This window comes from Macrobrachium nipponense, chromosome 2, assembly GCF_015104395.2.
Source record: "Macrobrachium nipponense isolate FS-2020 chromosome 2, ASM1510439v2, whole genome shotgun sequence".
NCBI lineage: Eukaryota > Metazoa > Arthropoda > Malacostraca > Decapoda > Palaemonidae > Macrobrachium > Macrobrachium nipponense.
The window spans coordinates 81,960,585-81,975,479 of record NC_087201.1 but is presented as its reverse complement, the minus strand read 5'-3'; the positions used below and the strand labels follow the sequence as shown (position 1 = coordinate 81,975,479).

At 38.0% G+C, this 14,895-nt stretch overlaps 1 protein-coding gene and 1 long non-coding RNA gene across 5 annotated transcripts in view; one reads left to right on the top strand and one right to left on the bottom strand.

The window, feature by feature from the left end:
• Window positions 1-14,895, top strand: part of LOC135220718 (cellular tumor antigen p53-like) — a 106,133-nt gene that overhangs the window by 85,080 nt on the left and 6,158 nt on the right. For all 3 annotated transcript variants that reach the window (XM_064258136.1, XM_064258137.1, XM_064258138.1), the window contains exons 7-8: window positions 5,515-5,613; window positions 12,022-12,135. In XM_064258136.1, the coding sequence (XP_064114206.1) occupies window positions 5,515-5,613; window positions 12,022-12,135 (213 nt within the window). The remainder of the gene's footprint in view (window positions 1-5,514; window positions 5,614-12,021; window positions 12,136-14,895) is intronic.
• LOC135220719 (uncharacterized) overlaps window positions 1,231-14,895 on the bottom strand; it is a 689,951-nt gene continuing 676,286 nt past the window's right edge. For both annotated transcript variants that reach the window (XR_010315770.1, XR_010315771.1), the window contains 2 exons: window positions 3,792-3,918; window positions 1,231-1,458 (listed from right to left, as the gene is read on the bottom strand). This is a non-coding gene — a long non-coding RNA (uncharacterized LOC135220719). The remainder of the gene's footprint in view (window positions 1,459-3,791; window positions 3,919-14,895) is intronic.

Below are 14,895 nucleotides of genomic sequence, written 5' to 3'. Positions count from 1 at the left end.
GTTGTAGCTAAAGATTTAAATCTTTTTAATGAAATTTTTTGAAAAAAATAGCTTATGTAATTTAGCTAATAGAGAATAGAGCAGTAAATAAAAGAGAGTTTATTGCACACCTGCTTCAACGTTGCTTTTGCTTTTTTAACATTTATTAACCAATCATAATTGTATTACACCAATTATCATATGAACATGAAAATAATTTTTGTAGTTGCTAAAAGAAATGAATGCTTCATGGAATTATTTTTTAACATAAATGTAAAATGAGTAAATGTACATAGGTAAACTAAAATAACTGTGTTAAATGTAAATGAGTACACAAAGGTAAAGTAACATACTTTATGTTAAATAAAACCCCTCAGAAATACAAAACAGATGTTTTCCGCTGATTTGTTTGTTTACCAATGTAAATTACTTCAGTTCTCACACACACACACACACACACACACACACACACACACACACACACACACACACACACACACACACACACACACACACACACAGTTCTCAGTATTGTACATATCCTTTGATGAAATATGAATTACTGTATCATAAACATAAAAATACTTCACTAAAACTCCAAGAAAAATTCACCACGCCTTCGAATGAGTGCATGCATACGCAACTGCATTTCACAATTTTTTTTCCTTTGCTTGATTGACTGTACTGTTTTTAACACAAATTTAGTTTATTCTAAGTATGATTAGCACACACAACAGTAAACAAGAGAATATTTCAACTCTTAATCACCATAAAAATACCCAAAATATCCATTTCATATTATGTATAGGCAAGACAAACCCAACAGGCTGTACCAAGTTCATTGACAGCACAGAATTGAGTGTTCACATGTATGAATCCTTTGGGAATTGTATGTACCCTACAGACTTGGTTGCATTTAAAATTTGGCTTATAAAACTAAATAATTTGAAAAAATGCAGTAAAAATATATGTGAGAATACTGTAACATAAAATATAAACAAAATAGTTGAAGCGCGTCTGTTACTGTATTAGGCTTTAATTTAACCACACCTCAGTTCTCTCTCTTTCTGTACTGTGTGTGTGTGTGTGCGTGTGTGTGTGTGTATATATATATATATATCTATATATATATATTATATAATATATTATATTATATATATATATATACACTTTAATGAAATATGAATTACTGTATCATAAACAATGAAATATGAAACAAACTCCAAGAAGTTCATGACGCCATCGCACGTTGCAGCCTGTGCCCTTAGAGTGCAAAGTGTAAAATAATTCAATAATGTCCTATCAAGCGCTTCAGTGGCATGGTCGATATGGTGTTGGCTTACCACCTCGGTGGCCGAGAGTTCCATTCTTGGCCATTCCATTGAGGGGTTAGAGGTGTGTATTTCTGGTGATAGAAGTTCACTATCGACGTGGTAACGGAAGTCACATAAAGCCGTTGGTCCCGTTGCTGAATAACCACTGGTTCCATGCAACGTAAAAACACCATACAAACAAACGAACAAATAATGTCATATCAGTATCACTTCGTAACTTCGAAACCATTGTAACTGCTAACCCCTTTGCAAACTCCAATTTTTGGAAGACGAATCATCGTAACTCAAGAACTACTGTATAGAAAAATTGATCATCTCTTGAGTTTGAATTTGGTCTCCATTTATGAGCAGTCAGCTAGTCTTATGTCATGAAATGTTAGTTTGACCTGCTTTTACAGTTATAGGTGGTGAATGCTCAAGAAAGGTAAATCAAATGCCATACAAATATCTCTTACAATTGACAATTTCTCTCTCTCTCTCTCATACAAAACCACCTCTAGCAATGGCCAACTCTTACACTTACACCTAAGGAAATTCCCTCTCTGGCAGGGAAAGCTGCTGCATGTGCAAATATGGTCAGTGAAATAAAGCCAAAAGAAAAGTCTAGTTCATGGGTGGCTGAAGCAAGCAGTTTTGACAAAAGTGCCACTTTAGCAAGGACTTCCCTTGATGTAAACATTTAGGTGGATACTTAAGCTTTGGCCTTCACAGGAATTCCCAGTCACAACTGCCTTTTGGGGGGGAAAAAAGTTTTAAATTCCTGAATCTTAGAAATTGAAACTATTCTGTTCTTTTAATTGTATCTTCAAATACAATTTTAATACGAACCTATCAAAGTTCCCGAGCGAGAATTTCTTAAGCAAATATTTACAACAAAGTAATCCCCATAAATGCCAGTAACTTGTTTGAAATCTCCCCCTCTCTTTCTTGTATATGCATCAAACTACACGCAATAGTAAACCTCATATAATGCTATGCATTTACGACACAAAAGGTTCTTTCAAACCCTTACTCTAATGTGTGCCGTGTGCCTCTTTTTTGGTCTGTCATTACCCCAGGTTTATGAGTTTCTTGTCCATCAAGTAATAGACAATGACGTACTAGGCACGCTTACTGTGGCTCCTCAGTAATGTGCAAACTGTGAGGCAGCAAGAAGGATGCCCATTATATGATTAATATAATTTTTTTTTTTTTTTTTTTTTTTGTTTTTTTTTTTTTTTTTTTTTTTGTCATATAAAACTTTATCTCAACCCGTTTAGTTGTATATATGCCTAAATCACTGCCCTCTGTTTTTTTCCATCTGTCCACCTGCCTGTGGTGTTTGTGCATGGTAACATTGCATCCCGAGCTTTAAATAGTTACGCTATGTGTAAGTTTTAGGTAAATAAAAGGATATCTGGGTGTACATTTGCAACTGAAAAGTGTTTCAATAATTTACTGTATGTGAATTACACTGTTAATATTCAAAATAGGATATTGTTATTGTTGTTGAATGTAAGCTACCTTTTTGGGGTGATAAATGGAACAGCCAGATGCAGTGGGGGGGAGCTGGGTGGAGTGTGCTGTATTGTCCCCCTCCCTCCCTCCCTCCCTCCCTCCCTCCAGGACCGTAATGAACTTCCTCATGCATATCACCCGATTGATAAAACATCTGTTCGCCATTTCATTTTTATGGGGAAGTATTCTTTTTTCATCACTCATTCTCAAGACAATTTTCCAACCAAGACTATCAGGGTGGTAATCCCTTAATCAAAGGAGCCTTACATTTGTTTACATATTCATTTATTAATAACATGTAGCTAGCACTGATACGTCTTTTTAACATGATTGCAATGTTAAATAAAAGGAGTAGCTACAAATTTGTTTCAATCAACTACAAGAAATGAGGAATTACCATAGATTCATGCAGTGGCAACAGACACTATTATGTAATAAAATCCTTAATTGTTTTTGCTTATAGCTCAGCTCATCATAAAGATATTGTCAGGATTGTATGTATGATTACCACCCTAATATTCTTGGCTGAAAAACGGTATCAAGAAAGAATGATGAAACATGAATACTTCCTCATAAAAATTAAGTAAACAGATGTTTTATAAATCAGGTGATTTGTGTGAATAAGTTGTATTATGGTCCGGGAGAGAGGGAGACGGAACAACATACTCCACCTGCCTCCCCCTCTCGCTCAACTGTAATTCATTAATCAAGATGCACCACTCTTGGGGTTTCAGCTTACATGAATCCACTATAATAACAGCTATGATATTGATGCCAGTGACTTTAGTGAATAAGGTGACAGCTTGTTGTAAAGAGCAGTATAACCAGAGCGTTCTCCCTTCTAAATACGGTCAATACAAAAATAACACAGATGCTAAACCAAGTTACGTCATATCATATCTGGCTAAAAATCACTTTATAAAAATTATGGTTAAAACCCATTTTATAAAAATTAAAAGTATATAATACTGATATACTTACGTGTAATGAAGTAAAATGTAGCTTAGTAGCAGAGTAGGTGTGATCCAATAAAGTTGACATCTTGCCGTAGTTAAGAGTGAGAGAAGCAATTTTCCCACCACTGCCACTGGCTGTTCCATTCGCCACCCTGAAAAGGCAGCTTACATTCAACGATAAAAACAATGTCTATTTCGAATATTAACGGTGTAATTCACATACAGTAAGTTATTAAAACACTTTCAGTTGCAAATGTACACCCAGATATCCTTTTATTTACCTAAAACTTACACATAGCGTAACTATTTAAAGCCCGGGACGCAGTGTTACCATGCGCAAACACCACAGGCAGGTGGACAGATTGAAAAAAACTGAGTATAGTTGGGAAGGAGAAGATGGTGAATGCCCCAGAGTATTTGTTCATTCGTATAGGATCCTGCACTAGAACTTCAGGACCGCATTAGCCAGAAACCAAGTTTCTGTTACGTCATAGGTTTGTACTATGTATATACATGAGGTTTGTAACACGTATGTACCTGGCTATCTGTGATGTGTAAGGCAGGACGTTTGTACAATGTAAGAGCCACAAACGTGAGACATAGAGGTCAATAACCCCAGAAGTCTTTCTCAGGAACCTGCCACAAGTAAAAGATGATGAGCTGTGATGCAGTAGAAACTAAAGGATCCCATTAACCCTAGTTAATTCCATCCATCAGGCAAATAGGTTACCAGAAATACAACAGTGCGAGGACAACTAATAGAGATTTTCAAAATACTGAAAAACATAACAAAAGCAGACAGTAACCTCTTCACAGTAAACAAAAACTAGGCAAGAAATAATGGCATGGAAAGCGGAATTGAAGAAATACAACGCATCACATTGTGAGAACTTCTCATACAAGATATGTGACACATGGAATAAACTGCCACCAGAAGTTGTAAACAGCAGCAGTGTGGAGGAGTTCAAGAGAAAGCAACACAAAATCATCAGAACACCGTGAATCAATTTTATAACCTGCTCCTAGAGATAAGTGAGCACATGGCAACTGCTGGTCTCAGTAATGAAAGTTTAAACATGATTATACCTTCAACAACTCTTAAGCAGAATGAAGCAAAGGTAGACACTGCCAGGTACCAGTTCATAAAACTGATTAAGAACATTCATAATTATTTTTAAAGCCACAGATATAGAGAGGGGCTTGCCATTTGTTCCATTACCATTGGGTTTGAGAATTATTGGTTGCAGCCAAAAGGACATGTTCCTTTCATACTTTTTTTTCCTGAACCTATAGATAAGAACAGGCTGGGTAATGAAAACAGATGCTTCATTAGAAAATATTGCAGCAAATCCTATACCGGAAGAAGATATATGACAAAATAGATAGCCAAATAAAAAATATAAGGTTGTGTTGGAACCGGAGCTGTTGGTCCTGCCCTAATCTCTCACACCCAACTGTTATATGACACTCCTATTTTTCGGTAATCGGTAGAAAAGTGCTGCCAAGCACATGGTTTAAAAGAATTTTTTTCATTTCTAATTTCAATGGATTTCCTGTCACCTGCATATGATTGTAGTTTATATATGTATATAATAAAGTAACTTGAAACCAAACTAAACAAGCACAAATATGTATTTTAAAATAATCTGATTTGTACATATCAGTTATATTTCTCAATATAAGGAAAGTAATGTTTATGCTCTTATCAGTTTTCTCAAAGAATTTACATCAGCTCATTCTCTTTACAGATAAGGAAGCTGTCATCACAAATCCATGTTGGCCAGAAGAGGAAGAAGCCTAAAGTAAAAAATGAACCTGGAACAGAAACAAGATATGTGAACATTGCTGTAAGTAGTATTTTGAAGTAGTTTTTTAACAATTTCTGGCATTAATAATTTTTTATTTGTATATTTTAGTCAGTTGCGTCATGTGGTAGTAACATTTTAGTGTGAGGCTGGTCTTGGAATCATTGGTTAAGCATATCTGGGTTTAGTGAGTGTTTGGTTGTATGACCACCAAAAAGTGCCAGATGCTGTTGGCATTTGTGCATGAACATCTTTGGGTTCACCTTCTGTAGCCCCTCCTTTCAAGGAATAGAGTTGTTGGATATAAAAAATGATAAAGCTTTGTTTTAATATTATTTTCTGCACTTACTTACAGAATGCAGTATTTCTTTTTTAACACTCAAGCCACAATTTTCTCCAAGCAGAGTTCATGGTTTGGGAAGTCACTACCTGCCAAACCTTGGCTATAAGGCTTATGCAATTAAAGAAGTTGAAGTGTTCCTTCCAGAACTCTCATAGGGTTAATTCAGTGTCTGAGGTCAAAGCACCTTTGGAATAGTACCTTGGTATAGAGTTTCCTGAAATTCAAGATGATTTACTAGTCCAAGGGCTGGATGAGAGGAGTGTTACCAGGGGGCAAGAACTTCACAGTGACAAATTTGAATTAGTCTAACAGTTAGTCTTCCAAGCCACGAGGATGTGTTAGGAGCATTGTCCATTACCAGGAGGCACTTGAGGGGCAACTGGTTTTCTTGCAGATATTTGTTCACACTCAGGCCAAACACTTCATTGACCCACTCAATGAAAATGTTTCGTGACCCATGCATTTTTGTTGGCCTTCCCAATCACTGGCAATTTATTCTTTATCACATTGTTCTTAAACACTCGGAGAATTTCAGAGTGATACACCAGTAGGGGTTTCACTTTGAAATCCCCACTGGCGTTTCCATAGAACAAGAGAGTTATCCTGTCCTTCATAGGCTCGTGCCCTGGCAATGAACTTTGCTCCTGTGTGATGGTCAGTCTTGGCATTTTCTTCTAGAACAGGCCTGTCTCATACCAATTGAAGACCTGTTGTGTGAGGATTCCTTCAGCCTCAAGATACTCCTTGAATTCACCAATGAATTCTTCAGCTGCATGTTTATCTGAGCTCGCAGCCTCCCCATGCCATATGGACTCTATGGATGCCTGCACGCTTTCTAAAATTTTCAAACAGCCTCTACTGGCTTTGAAATCACTAAGAAAAGCTCTTGTTGTTGGCATTTTTTTTACTTAAATCAGCATGAAGCATTCTTGCTTTCTTGCAAATGATCACTTAAGACACACTATCCCCACTAACTGTTTTTTGTTGATCCACACCAACAACAGCTTTTCAATGTCTTCCACAAATTGCGATTTCTGTTTAGATAACAACGCAACCCCTTTCACAACATCAGCTGCCTTGATTTCGTCTTTCTTTGCCAAATGAAATTGTGGACACTGACTTGCCGTACATCCTAGCGAGATCAGAAACACGTGCCCCACTTTCATAATCGCTACAAGTTTTTTCTGAAATTCAATTGTATTCCTGGCCTTTTTTACCACTTGCTGCTTTCTTGGGCCCCATGATGACTATACTTTGCAATGAGTTTATGGTGAAATATTGTACAAAACACACGTAACGTGTGAAGATGCGGACTACAAGCGCAGAGATGCTTGTTCAGCGAGAAACAAAGGCAGAATGAGTCATGGGAGAAAATGGTCACGCACTGGGCCCCAGATGGAGCGTTTCTGAGTATATGAAAACTAAGGAACCATACGATAACCAAGAAATTTTCGGACAAAAAAGTCTATGAAAACCGAAATGGAACTGAGGTTCCACTGTATTTAATGTTATTATTTAATAATTTTAAATTTAATATTTGAAAATTAGTAAATATTTTTTTATCATAAAAAATGTAGTCAGTCATGAAAATAACATCAAAATACACAATTAGTGAATATTTCTTGATGGAAAAGTTCCCAAAATACCAAATTTTTCACAGATAATGTATAGATAGGTTCCACAGAAAAATCTTCTGATAGGTGAGTCTGTGAATCTTGAGAACACAAATAAAATAAATAAACAAAATGGTAACCTTTGACAAGGACAGTCTAGGTTTTATAAAACCTCAAAAGTTTAACTTTGCCTTCTCCAAGCTTAACTTTCAACAAAAATATTCTAAAAAAGGTTAACTTTGCATCCTCCAGGCTTAACCTTTGAGAAAGATGTTCCAGGTTTCTAAAATCACAAAACAAAAGGATAACTGCCTCTTCCAGGCTTAACCTACATAAGTAAGTTTTAATTGCCCCAACGGGACACACAAGTGTTTCTTCTTCTTCCCCATCAAAGAGGTTAAATTGGAATTCTTACATTCCTATGAAATTCTTAGCCTTGACAACATTCTCAGCTCTAAGGCAAAAAGATAGAATACAACAGTTTAAAGGAGAGTGCTTGCAAAAAATCTGCTCTTTACACCCGCTGGTAGTGCTAAATATATAAAGTTTTCATAGTAAATAACTCAATGGAACTCATTCCCGAGACTCAAAAGAATCTGCAGGTAAAATTCTGACTTTCGTCTAAATTCCAGAGAGAGACCGATATCGAATATTAGGGCTTCAATCTCAACTGATCTCAGTACTTTAAGGAGCTGATCATCAGCCAGATCTAATAGCACATTACACAATAACAAGGAAAATCTGGATTGATAAACTTTGAAAGTACACACTGAAAAGTTTTACTTTATCTAGGAAAGCAGAGAAACTGATGTCTACAAAAACCCTTAAAGCTTAAAGCTGGCTTCACAAACTCCCTATGGGTGCCACAAACACTAAGGTGCCACCTCAACCTCTCTAAGCTGATGCAGAGAAGAGACAATTATAAGACTGTTTCAGCATGTCCAAAGCACTTGTCGGTCTCGAGTTTGTCTCTTCACTTGAGAGAGATAAAACCGAATATTCAACCAAAGACGGTTTGAGCACCAATCAAGTGCCTGCATCACGAGGCGGTGTTCTGCAACTTCATAAAAACCACAAACTTCATAAAAACCACAACACCAACCCTGCCAGATTTACAGGGATCTTTGTGCACCCAAGTATAAGAAAACTTACGATACATTCACTCATTGTAGGAGAAAGCTTGGGGTCTCTTTCTCCAAATACTTGAAGGGTGCTGAAATACTGGAAGACAACTGAGACGTACTGCGTGTGGCCTCTTTCCTCAGCTAAATTAGGATAGGAGAGTGAAGTGCTATGCTTCAGCAAACACCGACCAAACTGAAGATCCTCTGATTCAAACTCTTCTTGTGCCAAAGGGCGACAGGAGGCGACAGCAGCCAAATACCTGCATTGCATCCACAACTCGATGAAAGGGAGACAAGGTAATGCAATCTGAAGCAACTCGGCTGAGCAAAACAAAATGATGCACCAAAAATATCAGGAAATTTTGAGAGAGAGAGAGTTACAATGACTTGTGCCTCATCTGAAAGTGTGTCAACAGACTTGAGAGCATTCCAATAAGACACATCCTTGGAAAGTATGTAGCTAGAATAATATCTAGCTTGGAAACAACAGCAGATACTGTAACCATGTTAGATTTGAAAAGAGAAACATTAATCGAGGCAGAACTAAAAGATTCACTGATAGCTGAAGAAAAGCATGTAAAGAGCAAACAAGTGCATTTCGACAGAAAGAGGAATAGGGTAGCAGACAAATATTTAGAATGAGCAATGATAAAGAGATTGGCCAAACAATCAACCGAGTTGACATATTACATAATAAGTAAAACTCACTATAGACACATTATTAGTAAAACTGTCTGCTGTGCACCTTTGTAAATTAGTCCTGTTCTTGCTAACAACCTCATAATAGGTGCCGATGATGACAGAAGTCGCATAGGTAGTGAAGAATATTCTTTACCAATACGATTTTTTGCCCAACGTATTATAAAAGACTCTGAGCTTGAGAAACAGAGGTAGGTAATGGAGGGTACAGAACCACATCTCCCCAATAGCCATCCCGGTTCCCTGGCAGTGAACTCTTCCAACTGTTGCAGGGCATTCCTAGGCTTGGGCTGCAGATGGGCGAGGGCACTGACAACTAACAAAGTACTTCCTGTTTTAAATTCTCAATATGCTCTTCCTGAACTGAAAGGTGAGCAGAAGGTGGAGCTAAAGAGGAACTTTCAGTACTAATTAAAATATTAGCAAAGGAATTAAAATATTAGCAAAGGAAAAGCCTAGACTGAAGCTCAGGAGCATTTGGCAAAAATACATGGTTTTAGTAAAATATTAGATAAAAGCTGAAACATTGAACAAATGTAGAGATATGTAACATGAACAGGATATCATGCACAAATGAAGGGATATGTGACATGAACAGCATATCAAAAGTCCCGTAGCCTCCTATGCTTGCGTTGGCTGCCATATTGGAAATGGCAGCCAAATTGAAAGTCACTTAAAATTGAAATATCTTGTAAAATCTTGATTTTATCAAAAACATCACTGAGTAACAATTGTTCTGAACTTATTTTTTAATAAGAATGAGTAGTTTGTTTTACAAAATTAAGGAATTCTATGTGAAATAAGAATAAAAATACATAATGAAACTAATCCTATAATTTTATTTTCAAAAACAACTTCCACAGAACTGGTGGTCTGTATAACCAAATGTTTCAGAACAAAAGTTATAAAAAAATCATCTTTTCAAATCTATATTCAAGTTTGTACATATCTAGAAAAATAAATAATCTCTGTAAATAAACATAAAATTAATATGGGAAATGACCAGACAGACAAACAAACAGTAACTTTTGTTTTTGTAATTAAAAGATATCCTTATTTTGCCAGCATTCCACTCAATTACTGAACAGTAGTGCCTTTTCATACATAGTTGCATTATGTTTACTAAGCTTGGAAGTTCAATTGAGAGAAACTCACGCAATTTTTTTCTTTAATCACATAGGATGCATGCGAAAGGATTTTTTTCATATTAATAAACTATCTCACAAATATCATATACAATTTTGTAGTAAATATGCTGTAATTCCAACATCTAAATCTTAAAGTAAAAACAAAGAAATATAGGACTTTTGTAATGTTGTTTCAGCTTTTATCTAATTATTTCACATCTAAACCTTAAAGTTCCTGGGCTATGAGTATGGATAACTACAGATGAAAAACCTGGAGTAGGGGGGAGAAATGACAGGTTGATAACCTGACATAACTAATTGCTTCTCTTCTCTTCCTATATTAATAAACTTCAGCAGAACATCCTTCGAAAATCCCTACTTCACATTCTGAATATCACACTACCACTGAATCCAGCGCAAACAGTATCTCCTACAAAGTCCACATTCTGCTAACACAGTAATCATTCCTACAGTAGAGGCATTATATGAAAAATAGATGCACATTACCACAATGGCGATAGCAGCAAACAGCAGGGAAATACAAACAAGTGCTTATACACAATAGCAGCAGTCGGCATAACATAATTATCATAGAATACCAGTTTAATTCAAGGTAAAACCAAGTTGTAGTTAATGATTTATTTATGCATAAACAAAGTATAATTTGAAGAGAGATAGAAAGTATACTTCTGCTCTGAATTTATATGACAGCAAATATTATCTGCTGATTTTGATACATATTGGGGGGAACTGATGGTTTATTGGAAAAGTTAGAGCGGTGCATCTCTTAGTTATGAGTACTGCTCTGAATGATTTTGTGCCCTTGTACAATAAAGTGATTGCTTGAAGGATTCAGTGCAATTAAGGAAAATGAAGCTTTAAGCTATTGCTGTAATAGCAGTAATATTGCAGCAGTGTTGTATTTGACTTATAAACCCCTTAATTTATGGGCTAAACTCCACAGATTTTGACTGAATGTATACCAGAAAAGTTTGTGTGATGATACTAATATAGGGAAATAATTAGCTTCTTCCCTGTGAACAAAGGTGAAATTTTATCATCCGAGAGAATATAGAACAGCTTAGATAAATGGAGTGAACATTTTGGAGTGTTGGTGTATATACTAAAAAGAATACATTAGTTTCTGGTGTGGTCTATAAGTTTTCTGTATGTGGAAGCTGACAAAGTAATTATATGGCAGAAGCTTCCCAGCCATCTGTTCCTTTGAAGTTGTAAATGCAGGTTAGAATTTTTGTTTAATCCTTGTCACAGATACAGATAGTATAAGCTCAATTTTAGCAGTAGACAATTATAAGTCCATGCCAGAGGATGGAGGAACTATTGCATTGTTGAATTATTGTAGCTGTCCTACATTAATCTGAAAAAATGGTTTTCCATATTGTTTTCAGATGAAGATAGTCTATAAAAGATTACATTATCACAGCATTTATCTTACTAACTCATCAAAGAAGAGAACCGCATTTACAAGTTTCATTTCAATTTACATTTATTGTATTGAAAGACATCAGTTTTGATTTTTTCAGGTACCAGTTGAATTTGAGCTTCAGGTTAAAAGTTATGTGAACGGACTTATTGCTGAACAAATTTTGCGGCGTAATCAGCCTGGTCTCTTACTCTACCCAGAAGATGATAATTAGGTAAGGTTTATGTAATATTAAAGGTATCTATAGTATTCAAGTTGGCCTTTCTTAGAAACTGAAAAAGTTGTGCTGCCGCCCTGTCAGATTTGAATAATACTAGTTTTTGGTTTGCTTGGTTTCAACGCAAATCCATTTGCTCACTTCCCATATAATAACCCAGTTAGATTTGAAAAACCAGATTGCTGAAAATTATTTCTTGGAGTTTATGAGAGCCTACCATTCAAAGTTATTAATCAAATAACCTTGGTTTATCATACTCAAAGGTAAAATTAATATACTACTGTAAATATTACAAAGAATCAATGATGAATGGGAACTTTCAGCATTTTTGGATGATCGGTACTATGCCATGGTTTAAATTTGACATTTGTCACTGTGTTCATGAGCTAGATATAATTATATAAGAAATGAAAAAGTGTAATTAATGGAGTTTAAAAATAACTTTTGTACGGTATCAGATGTTTTCAAAATTGGAAATGAAATGCTATATTTGGAAAATGTTCTCCTTTAAAGAATAAAATAAACTATGGTAACATGAATTTTGATATTCTGAAGAAGCACCCGACATTATTGTTAGGTTTTATTTTATTAAAATTATTTAAACTTTTGCATTCACTTGTGTGCACAAAACAAATCCAAGGAAGAATGTTACAACCTATGGGACCGAGTAGAGATCATGTTACAAAACCTTGAATTACCTGGGGTTATAATGTTCATACGCAAACAAACCTTTGGTCTTGACAATAGGATAATTTCTAGCGCCCAGCTGGATCCGGTTAAAAAGCAGATGAAAGCAAGGAATCTTGTGATATCTAGCAACGCATGCATAGATCAGAAAAAGAGTGGTTAATGACCACGCACCTACGCCACTGCGTCAGTCTTTTCTTTGACCGCCTGGGCAAGTCATGGTTGACCTCTCTCGGCCTTTACCCAGTTCATTGCCCATTTCGCTTGTGTTTAGTTTGTGTGTGTTTTTGGCTGATATTATGGCTTCTTCTGCTCCTTCTCGGCCTCGTCAACATGTGTGCCCCAGAATTCCAAGTTTTCCGTGTTCTCGTTTTTTGGCTTCGGCAGCGACTGACTCCCACATCACATGCAGTAGGTGCCACTCTAATTTTTGTACTATAACAAATCTTTGCACGGAATGCCGGGCATGGCCTAAAGAGCAGTGGAAGTCATTTTATAGCAAGAGAGAACATCGGAGGGTTTCGACTCTTCCTCCATGGGAAGGTTTTTCGCCTCTTCCCGATGCTTTGTCTCCTGCAGTATTCAACCCCCATAGTAGTGTTGTTCCTGTCTCCTTCCTTTCTTCCATTGATTCGTCGCTGTAAGTATTGGGAGGCCACCAGGCTGATGTTTGTAATGTCACCCCTTCTTCTTTGGAAGTTAATTTGATTCCCGGGAAGGGGGAGGCTTTTTCATTATTCTCATTTCTTCCTGAGTCGGAGGCGTTCAAGATGGCGGCAATTTGGAAGACACTTGGGCTAGGGGGTCCCCCGTCCTTGGAGGGGTTGCTAGTGCACTTTATGGAGGTTTGTACCCCCACTCTTCAGGCTGGCCAGGCCATCCTCCCTCCTCCCAGCCTTGTCTTCGTGGGTAGCCGAGGTCAGCCATCTTGTATTGCTCCGCCAGTGACTGCTGCCGCTTCTTCGAGTCGGAGGGACGCCGTGGCGTCAGCCCCATTGGTGACGTCACGGGATCCGTCTTTGTGTATTCCTCAGCCAGTGGCGCCTGGTTCCCCTTTGCACCGAGGGGAAGCCGTGACGTCACCACCACTTCTGACATCACTCCCAGTCATCTCCTCTGCTCTGCCTCTCTCAGCCGTGACGTCATCCCTGCCGCCCAGTTCGCCACATCTTTCCATGTCATCGGAGCCTTCTCTGGCACATAAGTCTGAGGTTATATGCCAGGCAGTGCTTCAGAGGTTGGACTCTGTTTTGGATGTCAAGTTGGCTGCTTTATCGGTTGGGAGGACTGGTAGGAAACGTGTTGCTTTGTCCCTGCCTCCTGCGAAGAGATCGCATAAGAAACCAGTGCTGTCCTCTCCCTCTTCCCCCTCTACGCCACGTCGGCCTATCAAGGGTTGGAAGGCTAAGGACTTTGCCCTTTCTTCACCTACGAGGGAGGAACAATGCGGACGTGTTCTCAAGAGTGTTGGTGTTTCGGGGAGTGTTAGTTTACCTTCCCATGTGCAATCTGCAGGGGCTGCTTCGTCCTCGTGTTTCGAATCACGGGCGTTACAACCTCCCTGTCCGTGCGCATCACGAGTGTGCTGCAACCTCCCCCGTCTATGCACATCACGAGCATGTTGCAACCTCCGCTGCCCGTGCACATGATCCAAGTGTTCCTTCTCCAAGGCCTATCCGTCGCCGTAAGGATCTCAAGGCGCCTGTCAAGAGGTCGAAGGTAGTGAGCGCAGAGTTGGTGTAGCAGGAGTGTTTGCCTGCCTCTCTCACTGGTGCTTCCAGGAGTTCGACTCTGGGGGATTCTCCTTCAATCTCGAGTGTTTGGGATTCCCCTCCATCTCACGTTCGTACGTCTGCCACACCCGTGACCATTCACGGACATGGAATGGAGTCAACTGTTGGAGGAGTACGTAGTAATGTTCCTAGTGTTATAGTGGGTTCATCTTGGGAGCCAACACATGGACCCAGCCCAGACAGGTTAGTTGAGGTTTTGGGCTGTTTGGCTGCTGAGTCTTCCGTTAGTTTTAGTGGGGAAGGTGCCTTAGAGGAGCCTACACATTCTTCTTGTCGT